Source organism: Biomphalaria glabrata, chromosome 1, assembly GCF_947242115.1.
Source record: "Biomphalaria glabrata chromosome 1, xgBioGlab47.1, whole genome shotgun sequence".
NCBI lineage: Eukaryota > Metazoa > Mollusca > Gastropoda > Planorbidae > Biomphalaria > Biomphalaria glabrata.
Window position 1 is genome coordinate 26,098,508 of NC_074711.1, and position 14,400 is coordinate 26,112,907.

At 32.6% G+C, this 14,400-nt stretch overlaps 1 protein-coding gene across 1 annotated transcript in view; it reads right to left on the minus strand.

Annotated features, from left to right (window-relative positions):
• Nucleotides 1-3,983: 3,983 nt before the first annotated feature.
• The window catches only part of LOC106068062 (probable ATP-dependent RNA helicase DDX56), a 17,865-nt gene continuing 7,448 nt past the window's right edge, over nucleotides 3,984-14,400 (minus strand). Inside the window, exons 2-17 of the mRNA XM_056030196.1 lie at nucleotides 14,232-14,393; nucleotides 14,030-14,110; nucleotides 13,678-13,751; nucleotides 13,189-13,359; nucleotides 12,827-12,917; nucleotides 10,233-10,297; nucleotides 9,985-10,089; nucleotides 9,729-9,800; nucleotides 7,128-7,244; nucleotides 6,855-6,974; nucleotides 6,410-6,510; nucleotides 6,239-6,315; nucleotides 6,034-6,123; nucleotides 5,078-5,183; nucleotides 4,368-4,474; nucleotides 3,984-4,102 (exon numbers count right to left, since the gene is read on the minus strand). Coding sequence (XP_055886171.1) covers nucleotides 4,025-4,102; nucleotides 4,368-4,474; nucleotides 5,078-5,183; nucleotides 6,034-6,123; nucleotides 6,239-6,315; nucleotides 6,410-6,510; nucleotides 6,855-6,974; nucleotides 7,128-7,244; nucleotides 9,729-9,800; nucleotides 9,985-10,089; nucleotides 10,233-10,297; nucleotides 12,827-12,917; nucleotides 13,189-13,359; nucleotides 13,678-13,751; nucleotides 14,030-14,110; nucleotides 14,232-14,393 — 1,617 coding nt within the window. The 3' untranslated portion in view covers nucleotides 3,984-4,024. The remainder of the gene's footprint in view (nucleotides 4,103-4,367; nucleotides 4,475-5,077; nucleotides 5,184-6,033; nucleotides 6,124-6,238; nucleotides 6,316-6,409; nucleotides 6,511-6,854; nucleotides 6,975-7,127; nucleotides 7,245-9,728; nucleotides 9,801-9,984; nucleotides 10,090-10,232; nucleotides 10,298-12,826; nucleotides 12,918-13,188; nucleotides 13,360-13,677; nucleotides 13,752-14,029; nucleotides 14,111-14,231; nucleotides 14,394-14,400) is intronic.

The window sequence follows — 14,400 nt, forward strand, 5'->3', positions numbered from 1 at the left end:
ACCATTTCTCGATAACTTTGACAACTCAACAGTGTTATATGGTCTGGACTCTTGATATGTTAACTTGTTTGTTATTGTAAAATAAAGCATAATCCGAAAAAAAAAAAAAGCTCGAAATACAAAAGCCATTGACAGTGGAACTTTTTTCATGATAATTATCACGATTGTATTTTGGAGAGATGTGCATTGTATCCACAATCATCTGAAATACACGGATTCAGAGGTGCCTATAAATTTATCCAACAAATGAATCAACTGAGCGCTAAATATTTTTCTTGAGTTTAAAGAAAGTAAACAATCCTAAGTACAAGTCACTTAAACAATGACTTGTAAAAAAACAGAGTAAGTCAGTGTTTCTCACATTCCCGGGTGGCGACTCCCTAGATAACATTTTTGTTTAAGCCCACAATAGAAGTTAGAGCCCTGAGGTGCGATGTAGGCCTCGACAGTGAGGCCGTTGAGTTTTTTAAAAGAATGTAATAAAAAAGAAAAGAAACTTAGTCATAATTTTGTAGGTTTTATTTTTCATTTATATTAATTGAACGCTGTGTATAGAATCTAAAGTGACGTCATGAAAGTTCACTAAAACGTTGTTTGTTTTTTCGTAAATTGTGTTGCCTCCATAATTTTTAAGTGTTGTAAAAAGTTATTCCTGAAGATAGAATTGTAGTTGCGGAAGGTTTCCGCTCAAGTCTACAACCTTTTTTTGACGCCCCCCCCCCCCTGTTGTTGGTCGGTTGTTGGCTTGTAGCTCCAAACAAGTAGTACAAATGAACCGATGAAGGCGTTTAATATTTTTTGATAAATAAACTTTGAATAACTTCCATTAACTTCTTTGTGAACAAGAACTCAATAGAACTGTTATTATTCACGATTTAACTTGAGATGAGATATAGATCTAATAGTAGGCTAATAAAATAAACAAATATTTAAACAAAATCTAGCTCACAACAAAACAAAAAGTCTTTACTCTTTCATGTCTTAAGATCGTCTCACATTTGCACTAGGTATGTTAATTTCATCATTGTTACAGCATAACCACCAATCAATCGCGTAACCTCTTCTTACCGACGCTTAGGAAACACACACACTCCATAACACTCCTTTTTTTTTTTGTGAGGACGTTGCGCTCCCCCCCCCTCCATATGAGAGGAACTAACGCGCCCCCCCCCCACTGATGAAAATGTTTTTTTTAAATTACCAGTAATATATTTACTTACAGGGCGGGCCATTGGACTCGAAACAAAAATTACAAGCAACCCGCGAAAATTAAATGCCAGAAATGAGTAGGCGCTTTTTGGAAAAACCCATGGGAATACCTCGGTCGCTGCTATATTTTATTTGTTCTAGTTTTCAAAATAATTTCTTATGTACGAATATCGTTTATATTTTCAAAGAATAATGGAATAATAAGAATTTATTTAAACTATTTAACCTTGGAATAATGATTTGGCCGCCCCCTAAAGTGCACACATTGCACAATAGGTATATATAGCGGCGGCCCTGGGTGAAGTTAAAAGTTGAAATGGGGAATGGAACAGGTTTCAGAAAAAGAAATAGATCCAGAGTGTGAATAAAAGTTTTATGTTTTTACACAATTTTATTCGTACCGGTATATAGATTCTATATGAGAGTCAACTCCTAAATCAGTATATATAATCATATAGGCCCTAGGCCTACATAATTTAATCGTCAGCAGGGGAACATATATATATTGTCTTACACGTAGGGATATAGGCCTACGATATGTCAATTAGTAGACCTAAACAAAAATCTACATTACAATCACGAGCAACCTTAATTTCTTTGAATAAAATGTTTTAATTATTATATAGGGCATATGCTTTTGAGACTTTTTTATTTTTATTTTGATCAAAGAATTAAAGAATAACACTTGAACAGGGGGGAAAAAAACATATTAGGCTTCAACGTTCATGCACCTTAACAAATTCACATTCCATGGACAAGAAGATCTCTGATCATCAAACTGCTCGCTGACACTTATTATTGTGTTCAATTTCTTGAAGAACGTCTTTATCAACAATCTTCAACGTGGAACTTTTAATTGCAAGTGTTTTTGTATCATGTTTTGCAACATTTCAACGGACAGAAAAGTCATATATATTCATCGTGACTTGTTTCTCTGCTATATTCATCAATTCGTTACGCAAATTGTCAGTGTCGACTCCAGTCAATATCAACTGTATTATCGTTACAAGACACTAGGGCATCGTGATCGGATTTTTAGAGACTTACTTGTTTAAAGGCATCGGAATAAGTTGAAGGCGCGCATTGACAGCATGTCAGAGAACAGAGAAGCTGAAATAGCTAATGTCAAAAACCAAAAGAAAGGCAGGCAACTCGCGAAGGATTGATGTAGAGGCAGAAATGCATTTTAATTTATAAGTTCTAGATTTCCCCTAATATGTTTACAATAACGCAACTTCTATAGGACTACAGAAAATAGAGATCTTTTGTTGTTTATTAATCGCTAGGTGTATAAAAAGAGTTGAAGTTCAACAGAAACACGGTACACGTGTATTACGGAATATGGTATGTGGCTAGTAGGCCATGTTTATAAGGCCGTGGTCAATCACGTTAACAGGGCATTATCAGTCATTCAAAGTAGCCCATCCGTAAGCTCCACAGGGCCAAGAATGAACCAGTCCGCAACTGATGGTCAGAGTGCTTAATTTGTGTCTGTCGTGTTAGAATGTTGTGATTGAACATTTCCTACAAACCTGACTTTTTGTTTCTTTAAAATTTTTAATACTTTCTATAGATCTAATCAAGTTTCCCTTTCAGACTTTTTGGTCTATAGGGCAGATGATACAAAGGTCACCTGTTTCTGTGGCCTACGGTTAACAAGGGTATCATGTGGCCAGCACAACAACCAACTGCCTTTACTTTCCCAAACTAATGTCAGGTACCCATTACAGCTGGGTCTAAAAATCCCAATCTTGACCAGGACCCCAGTTCAGAAGCCAAGTCACAAGAAGCCAAATCACAAGAAAGATGATGCTTACTATAAGCTATCCCGACAAGACCAACGTCTAATCTTTCGACTCAGGACCGGACACAACAGAATGCGACAACACATGTTCCGGAAGCTCAAAATTGGAACCAGTGAAATCTGCCCATGTGGAGTATCACCAGAAAATGCCGACCACGTCCTCCAAAACTGCTCTCTCTACCAAGAGGCCCGTATAAGACATTGGCCCCAAATCACCCCAATAGAAAGAAAACTATATGGAGAGCTCCCTGATTTGGAAACCACTGCGCAGTTCATCTCATGTATTGGTCTAGTCATATGAACACTCCAACATAACAATGAGAACGATGAAGAAGAAGAAGAAGAAGCCAAGTGCTTTACTGCTCAGCCACCATATCTAGATTCTATATAATTTCTTTAATTCAATTTATTGTATTTTATGTTACATTAGTGTTCTCATTGATCTCAAATAAGAAGCAAACATTTTTACACTTATTTCTGTTAGATCTAAATTTTTTAATTTGTATTGTAGTAATCAATTCTTTTGGATGTTTGTGATACTGGTAATTAGATATTGACTTTGATAAAACCATTGTTGGTCACACAGCAGTTTGCCTCCTCTCTAATACAAAGATGTTCCTGCACCAGACACAAAATATTCAGGTTGCAACTGAATTTGTGTAGTCATCCTTAATCTTCAGAATCCAAAGACATTGCCATTATTATTCTCTTCCATCTCTTTTTCTCAGATTGAGCCATCCACCCACCAATGCAATTCTAGGCTCAATAAAATGTCAGCAATGAGAGACTGAAAAGTTAAAAAGGAGATCAGCTAGTAACACAATTAATATCTGGTGGCATCATCTAATCAGAAGTGAAATATTTTTAGTTAAAAACTATGTATAAGAACTAACTTAAGTTTTTACATTGACTGAAATCTGTAACTGTAAGGTAACAGATATAAATGAACAAAACAACAACAACAACAAAGTTTTATATCCATAAAGGACAAAACATTCTTTTTTAAATAATTTATTTATTTCTTCTTTTCTTTTTTTTCTCAGCCAATCCAGCAAATTCAAAGCTCTTTAGTGGGTCAGACTTGCGTTTCTGTAAACAAAAAAAAATAAATAAAAAAAAAATAAATTGGTTAGTTCTCTTTTTTTACTTAAGTTTTTTTTTTTTTTAAAACCAAAAATAAATGTATAACTATAAACAAATAAAAGCATGATATATTAAAACTATTCCAATTATTCCAATATAATATCTTGCAAGCAAAAATAACAACAAAAAGAAAAGTAAATGCATTACATATTTATCTACTTAATCTACCAAGATAATCCTTGTTATGTAACAGAATGGAAAAAAATCTTACTCTGAACTTTCTTTCAGCTTGAGACAATGGTCTACCTTGTCTAAATCTAGAACTGTGAAGATTGCTCTGTCCCTGTCGTGTTCTTAACTGAAGAAGTGCATCGGGAACTGAAACATGATAAGGTAACATTTATTTTGCTTCATCTTTGAAATAACTTTGAAGTCTTGAAGACTGCTCTTAGAATTTCAAGAATATCAAATCCCAAAATATTTTTTAGCTCTACCTATAAAATCATTTCTTTTTAAACTCTTAAAAAAGTAAATTTGAAATATAACTGGAAATAAAATGCTTAGCATTTAAAATAAACATAGGGGTTTGGTGAAAAATAAATTATTAAAATAGTGATAGTTCAAGGGAAGTAATCCTGCAGATTAACAACAGTTGTGAATGTCATGCTAGTATATTTCTTATTTAAAACTCTGTATAGTAAATAGATATAAAAAAATTATATTAATGACTAAATGATATTGATTGATTTTAACACTGTAGTTAAACACAGCAGTTAATAATAATAATTATAATAATAATAATAATCTTTATTGTCCGTATGGAACTTTGTCTTACAATTTGTGCATTACACCTAAACAAAAAACATTATAACTATAAGAAACAAAAGTGTACATTCACACCAGTTGGTAGAACAAACAAAAAAAAAAAAAGCCAAAAAAAAACACAGCATTTTAATAAAGTAAAATAACACCAATAATTACCTATATACTCGGGAACATGCTTTAGTTCTTTAGTTGTTTTCACAGAATGCAGTGGCTTATCATGCCTAAGAATTCTTAAATCTTGGGGATTGTCATCAAAGTAGGACTGAAGAAATATAGTTAATATTTCAATCATAGTTATATAATAATCTGACATCAAGCTTATATACCAAAATAACAATTATAACCTGAAGAAAATTGGTTTTACAATAGTGCATTACACATAAACAATATTACAGCAATGCAATTAAAAATTTACATTCATACAACAGCATTTATGAGTTTATTTAAGATTATTTTTTGTTTGTTTTGTCAAAGCAGGCAGAGATGTTGAGAATAAAATGAATGAAAACACTGACATGGTTTAATGCAAAGAAAGACATTTTCCTAAGTAGTCTTAATCTTATTGTGCCTTTTGAAAATAAAACCTAGATTTGTAGTGAAATTTAATTTATCTAAGAATACTGAGGTTGATCATCACTTTTTTTTTCACACCTGATATTAAAACATTTTAATTACAGTATTTTTCAATGTTTATTTCATCTTTATGATTATTATCTAATCTCAAGTAACAAAAAATCAAAGAGAACTATCTGATTGAAATAAAAATTACTTATATAATGGCAATGGAACAGCCCCTTAGGGGTACCAGTGTGTTAACCAAAAATATACAGCATTATCAACTACTTTTTCCCCCTGGTATAAATATTTTAGTGACTCTAGCCTTTCCACTAAGATCTTGCACAAGATGCATTTGAACAAGTTTTCCTGACCATTTAAATAAAACTTAAAAAAAAAAAATGTATGTATTCTTAATAGTAAAAGAAAGTTTCTGAATCCAACATTTAATGACAATGTCACTTTCAGCACAAAACAAGAGATGCCTTGGTTCCAATTTCTTACATTTTTTATTTTTTAAGCAGTGAACAACATGGTGACCTAGTTAAAAAACAAACCTTTAGCTTATTTGAATTGAAAATTTCTTGTCGTATGTCCTTCATCTTTGCTTCATGTACAGCAGAACGTGTGACAGCTTGCAGTGCATCCTAGAAAGGAATTACAAGAACTATGCATTTTTTGATAAGGTAAATTAGTAAACAATTAATGACAAAAACAAACAACAAAATAAATAAATACATATTTATGTAACAATCAACTTACTTTTGCTCTATACCTGAAACCTTCTATCTCTTCCATTTTAAAGTTATAGGGTTTAAATATTGACTGGCCCTCTTGAGCTAGAGATATACAATATAATAAATTATTATGACATCTTAAAAAAAATTGCTTTGTACTAAAAAAATTAATAAAATATTATACTAGTAAAATTACCATTATCTTCTACGAGAGCCTGCTCCACTTCTTCGAGCTTCTCATTGTCTTTGATACTGACAAAAGAGAGAGCTGTGCCCTGATTATCTGCTCTTGCTGTCCTGAAAGTACAAGAGATTGAAAAGACTATTAATAATTAAACACAGACTGAGCTGTGAAGAAATAATTCATCTACCTGGTGATAAAAATGGGAAAATAAATTTATAAACTATAAATTAAAAAAAGTAATATTGATAATCAAATTATATTTTTTTGAAGTGGCAAGGTAATTAAGAAATAGTGAAAATAATAAGAAAATTGTCAATTTATTTAAAACATTAAATAGTTTTTGCTATAATAATTTTAACAGATACAGTTTAAGTTATGTGTTTAAAAAAAAATAACCGACAATTGTTAATGTGAAATGTCAGTTAAAAAAATGAGACTAAGATAAAAAACAAACTACCTGCCTACTCTGTGAATATATGAACTGGGATTTGGAGGAAAGTCAAAATTGATTACATTTGACACATTGTAGAAGTCTAGTCCTCGAGCTATACTATATTCCTTATCTTCTTTCTTTGGTCTGAAATATTTGTTGAATAATGTTTTCACTAATGTACAAATAAGATAAAGTTTAGCAAATTTACAATACCCAATTTACATATATACAATTGTCAGTGTCAACCAATACAAAATTAATATATAAAAGAAAGATATTTCAAGTTACTTTGACTACCTTTTAGTTTTTTCTTTTTGCTTTGTAACAGACTTTTTAGAAGAAGGTGCGATGGACTCATCAGATGCTATAATATAGTCATACAGGCCATCATTGAACTGGTCAACAATATGACACCTGTTAAAAGTTTAAGTTTGCAAATCTGATATAAATCTAAACCCAAAATATGAAATCATTTTAAATAGAAACAATTATTATTATGTTGAATAAAAAACAAGATTAAAAACTAAAGTAACAAAAAACAGAGTTACTCTTCTTGGGTCAAAGCTAATAAATTCTCTTTCCATGGAGATGTAATTTCACTTCAATTGTTGGTTTAAAATTGTATGACAAAAGATGAGAATAATTTTACATTTTAATGCATGGGGGTGTGACAAGTCAAAAGCTTGCTGCCAGAGTCACTCAAATTTATCACATTATTTACTATTATTTATTTTATTTTAGTCATTTCCCCGTCCTATCTCCAATTTCTTCACCTACCCCACCCTTTCCTCTCCAGGCTAGACTTGGTCGACCACCTTGGGACAACTAGACCAAGGCTTTCACTTATCTCCCTTGACCGGGGTAAAAGATAAACACACAGTCTCTTTGATGTCTGACGGCCGCAGTTGACACCACCTTGCGTGGAATGCAAACCAATCTTTCTACCCCCCCCCTCTCCCACGTCTCTCTTTGATCAAAGAGATTACTAGGGTCAACACGCCTCGTGGCACTCCCAGGTGCGACTCTTGTCGGACTTCACCCACGTGTAAGATAATTCTTAGCCTAGAACATTTCCTTTTTCCTCCCATATCTTCCAGGCCTATATAAGGTAGAGTAAGGCAGAATAGACACTCTCTCATTTCTCATTCTATCTGAGCAATCGAGTCTGGACTATATCATTTATTCTCACTTCTAGAGGAATACCTGGTGGTAAGCCGAACGTAATCACAAATTCCATCTTAATTACTCTGTGTATATTTCTCACTGGATATTATCATGTGTATTTTATTATTTCATTTATATTTAATTAGTGCATTGTGTATTTCTCACTGTCGTAAGTAGAAAACATAAACATGGCATATGTATTTATGTATTGCATTAATCTCTTAATGCTACGTTGCTCAATTGATCGTTGATGCAACCATGTATATATTTGTACATCTTATTTTGTTTCCTTTATCTCGGCTGACCGCCTTGATAATTTTACTAGCGTACTAATACTGCCCTTAGAAAGAGATATGAATTATCTCCCCCCTTACTCATTTTATTCTAACGAGAGTTGCGCCCCTTGAACGGACACCCTCTCCATTCAAGCGCGTCCATTGTTCTAGGCCGACGGTTGTATGTAAACAAACCCTCGTGGTCGCTGACCATTGCCCATTTCCCCCCCCTTCTCTCTTTCCACTTGTGTTGTTTATTTGAGATTGTTATTTCCCCTTTTTATGTACATTTTATATTGCTACTATCAGCCATCTGTTTTCCAAATCCCATTTGTCATCATCTCCTCATTGTACTCAAAAGCAATTTTACCAATCTGATGAATGCACCTCAATCGAGGGCATAGATAAGATGCATGAGAGACATGTCCTAACTTGTCTTTATTTATCCGCAGCCTCCCTCAGGTGTCTGCCTATGTGCTTAGTGCTATTCAGCACTGCACTCGCCTACTGAGATCTACCTATTTGTTTGGAGCACTCCTGCCAATTGGCTATTTGTTTGGATCATGTGCCTACTTACCTGCCTTTGTACTTAGTGCTATTCAGCATTGCACACTGGCCTATTTGCTGTTGAGTATCTTCTACTATCTACATGGATCTACTCAACTCTACTACTTGGTGCTATCGGCTCTACTTGCCCGCCTAGTCGACAGCCCACCTGTCAACTTATTAGGTGCGACGTCCCTATAGTCCCAGATCTGTGCGAGACGTCATAGCTACGCCAAACCTCTGCAACTCACTGGACCTATCCTGTTAACTATGCTGCCCACCGCAGATCAGCTCTGCCCGCAGTACCCTTGTGCCCACGGTAGCTGGCCACCCGCCCTACTGTGCCCACTACAGATATCAGAACTTTGGATTGAGACTCCACAAGAACTGTATCTCCGGCCTACTTCTACCCGCTAGAGCGCCACCTACAGCTACAGAACCTCAAGCCAGGACACAGCCAGCTGCGACATCAACAGGAAAACCAGCTAAGTTCAGAAGACAAAGTGACATACTCTCTTATTAAGTGCAAGAGTGATGATCAAAATTAGTATCAATTAGAGATAGATGCAAACCCTCCCCCTTTTTTATTCTTTTATGTAAATATTTATGTAAATAAATATTCTTCATTTTTAACTTTGTATCTATCTTTCATTGCCTGTCTCATTGCGTGTCTGCTCTCGATTTATATGCTGACGGGTTGGTGTGTGATAGTTTAAAAATAATCATCCCCTAGACATTAAATGCGCCAAACACACATCACATTCCTCAACCTGTCACAGGGGGATGACTGCATGATCATGTGGAATATGCTCTCTCTAGTATGTAATAATCTTCAATTTTGGAGGAACATCCAAAACATATAAAACAAATAAAATTTCAGTCATAAAGATAAATGTCTAATAAATATAATTACCTAGAATTAACTGGTAATTCTGAATTAAGAATACAAGCTCTAATGCCAAACTGCTCCAGAAAAAGTTTCAATCTATGTTTTTGAAAAAAAAAAAAATCTCAATAAAATATACTATATTAAAAAAAAAAAGGATTTTCAACATGGAAGAAACTTTTTAGTCATGCTTGAAAACCATTAAAAATAAACCTCTGAATAATAGCATGCATTTTATAACAAAATCTCATCAATTTCAAAAATAAAAAAAAAAGGGACTTACTGATAACATTTGTTCACAGAGTTCACAAAGAATATAGTTTTTCCTCTTACCAAGTTCAATTTCAGTAATGCAGCTGTCAAGGCAAATTTGTCATTTTCCTCACACCTGGTTGTATAAAAAATGAATGGAACAAATACTTTAAAAACCAATCTTAATAGTGCTCTAAATTTCAGACTTAAAAAAAAAAAAAACGATAGGAATACTACAAAAAAAATTCTCTTAGATTTTCCAAAATACTAATTATTTACTTGATGTGATACTGATTCAACTGTGATGTCTCTGGTAACTGAGATTCTTCCAGCTTTAAGACAACCTAAGAGGGGGATGAAAACACAGGAAAGAAATAACATAAAAAAAGAAACATTTGGAATTCAAATAAATGGTTCTAGGAAATAAAAAGTATTTCAATTATTTTTTAATTTATATGACAAAAAGTGTAACATATTAAATAAAAATAGACTTTAATGCATTGTTGCCTACATGCCAAAAGGGAAATGTGTATTCCCAGACCTGGAAATGTGTATTTTGAGGGGCAAATGTGTATGTATTTTCCTAAATATAAAGAAATATACTCATCCAAGCACGTAACAACGAAATGTAGCAATCCTAACAAAATGCAGCAATAATCCTAAGGCTAACAGAGCATAAAGTTATACAAAACATTTTATACATTTGTCAAAATATTTACACTTTTAATCTTTGTAGAATATGTTTGAATGATGGTGTTCTTGTCACTTGGCAATAATTTTATGATCAAAATGCCCTCTAGTGTATTTCACATTTCATAGTAGCGGCAACAGAAAATTAATTTAAAAGAATTGACATTTTTGTTACAAGTGAAATAAGACTTAAACCACATGTGATAATTTGCTTAGCTGGATCAGTGATAAAATTCTATAAAAGTAGTTTTGTTTATATGTAATTTCTTAACAAGGTATCCAGACACTGAAAATATTTTATCACATTTTGAAAAAAATTAGATTCTCTTCTTTCGGACCATTCTTAGCAATGAAAGGCATCCTCTACAATCACTAAAAACAAACATTTTAAAGATTTTCTTTATCAGGCAGATAATCTTAATTAGTCATTGAACTTGTTTCTAATATAAAAGCTGGGATATTTTGAGTCTGCTGATTAGCTGTTGTAAGATTAAGTTATTTATTCTGGTTTCTGATGTTTGAAGTTGTTTTATAAAACAAACAGAATAATTTTTGTCAGCATAATTACAGCTTTTCTTTTGCAAACACAGTCAACCTTGAATGCCCCTGATTTAATTCTTTGAATTTAGGCCTTCATAAGTAATGAAACCTAGCTAGTCACTAGTGACTATAATATAACAGTAGCTTTCGATCTTACACTGAAGATACGCTCTGCAAGTCTAGTACACATCTGATCACATCTAGATCTAGAATGTAGGCTAGAATTAGATTTGGATCTATATCTAAATTTAGAATAATCTAGATCAATTTAAATCTAGATCTCTATATTTTAATTCTAAATCTAGTTTAGGCCTACGTAAATTTTATCATAGGTGCCTAACATCGTAAAATATCTATAGTTCTATAGTCCTGTCTAGATTAATAATAACTAATCAACCAATAAATTTCCAATCAGTTTGAAGACTGACACAGTGAAAGGAATGCTATATCTAGATCAGTAAGGTCTAGTAAACATTTAAACCTTTGCGCGCGAAAAAAAGGTACTTATCTCGTGGTAGAATAGGTAGATTAATTAAAATAGTCAATTTTCAGGCATCAACACACTGATCAATATATGAATAACAAGAACTACATTTCTAAAATTTGCTTTAGAGGGGGAAATGCGTACTTTCAGATGATAAACCGACTCGCATATTTTCGTGTCCATTTGCGTAGAATATGCAAGATGCATACTTGTTGGCAACTCTGTTAATATCATTAAAAAAATAGTTATATTTTACATCTATAATAATAGAGCTGAGGTAAATATTGTTTTTTTTTTTGCGTGTTAAACAAAATCAATAAGACAGGCTATAATCAGAAGACAATCCATTGATTCGTATTGCTGTACAATGTTTGTAATTCTCTTGCCCAATGTTGCATAATTCTTCCTTGGACATTCTTCAGTGCCACAACTTATAACTTTAATCTTATAACAGGGATTTTAAAAAAAGCATAAAAAGGCTATATGAATCAGCTCCAGCTGAGGGTTAAAGCCAGCATTTAGAATAAATAAAATGTTATCTTAAGGTTAAAAATGATGCACCTATATTTAAGAAAGAGTGTATGACAAATAAAAATAAAGTGAAAGATGTCCAACTGGAGTTAAAATATCAGTGACATTATCATAAGTATTGTCATCGTTCTTGTCTCTCAAAAAATTTCAACTACTTCCACCACAATTAGGCCTTTGATCACTACATCATGCAATATTTGCAGGATAATAATAACAATCCTACATCAAATAGAAAAAATTTAACTAAATACAAACTCATTTTACGATAGATGATTAATAGATCTACTTATTTACGTTGTTCTTTCATTTCTCAACAAGTATGAAGAGAAGAGTGGAACACTATAATAACATGTCAAAAATAACAAAAAGTATTCTAAATTAACATATTTATATATTGCATGAAATGAGTGCTTAAAGTCAACACTTTAACAGCGCAGTTACAAAGTTACTAAGAAAAAAAAATTTAATTAGGGATGAAATGACCGGTCACCCTAATAAATATGCATATATCCAATATGAATAGAATATATTCAAATGGACAAAAAGCTTCAATCCAACATAGATTTTAAACAAGTTTACATATGAAATATGAAAATTTTGGCTTTACACACACACACACAAAACTTACTGCATTATGCAAAACCAATTTCTTGAGATTTTTCACATCTTCACCAAGAGTGGCAGACATCATAAATGCTTGATAAATTTTAGGGAAATTTCTGTTTAGAATAAAAGTAAACACATTAATAGATATGTAGCCTGCCTAAAAAAGATGAATTAAATGTTAACATTGGTGAGTTTAACCTTATATCAATATCTGGTCATTTTAAACCTAATATTTATTGAACCAATTGAATAGAGCCTGTAAATAGGCTAGAACAAGGTTCTTGAAATCTATATTATATAGTCAATTTTACAAACATCAGTCGTATCTGAAAAAGGTTAATTCAGAAATACTATGATTAGATGAACAGTATTGTCACAACTTACTCTAATAATTCTTTGACATCTGACTCATAACCAAAGGAAAATACTAAATCAGCTTCATCAACTACCAACATCTCTAGTGTCTTCTTAACATTGATGTTTTCTGCTCGAATGTGTGCTAAAAGTCGACTTGGAGTCGCCACCACAATATCTGGCTTCTCCATCAGCAGAGGCCTAATGATAATTCAAAGGAATAAATTAATAAACAGGGCATTTAAATACTTCAGAAATTAAACAAATAGGTATAATGAAAATTGGTAGTAATAAAACAATATGATAAAACAATATGATAAAAAAAAGCAAAACATGATCAAATGTAAACAAGTTAAAAAAAAGTTCATACAAGATCACATGCACTTGACTGCACTGATATATATCTAATAGAGAATGTGAGATTGGTGGAGAGAAAAATTCTTTCAGTGCAAACGTCCCCGTATCAAAAGAATTCTGACTCAAAAGCTTTACTAAAATGTTTAGGACAAAACTAATCACCTTTGTGAGGCTAGAGGTAACTGGGGAGAGATATCTACACATTTGATGTCTCTGGAGCAGCCTGTTGTTAGATCCTAGTGAAAAAAACATGTCTAAATTAATATTCAAGTAAATTATAATCATGATTATTTAGCACATTTCGGACCATGTCGTCATTCAAGTAAATCTTTTAGTATACATATATATGACATGACCTAAAGTGTGCCAATGTGTCATTTAGAAAAGAACATATTTTAATATCAGCCGTTTGTATATAAAATGTAAAGTTAATTTATTCAACACATTTTTTTAAAGAGACACTTTCCATAGGTTACTATAAATCTTAAACAAAGCTAAACATTCAATAACCTACTAGTAGATTTCTGTAAGCTTGGTTACACAACTCTTTTGTAGGTGTAAGAATAATGGCTCTAGTAGCTTGCAGAGAGGCCGTCTAAAATATGTCACAAGCAGAAACATAAAAAAAAAATATATATATTTATATAAATATTTGGGAAAAATCATTTTCTTAGACTGTTTTAATTCTTTAGAAAAAAAAATCAATAACAAAGTACCTGTTTAATGTGAAGCAACTTTTGTAAGACAGCTATTGCATATGCAGCAGTTTTCCCAGATCCTGTACGAGCTCTGGCTAAGATGTCTTTTCCTTGCAAGGCTAAGGGAATTGCTTTTTCTTGAATGGGTGTTGGTGTGGACCATCCAAGTTTAGATATTGCCTTTAGA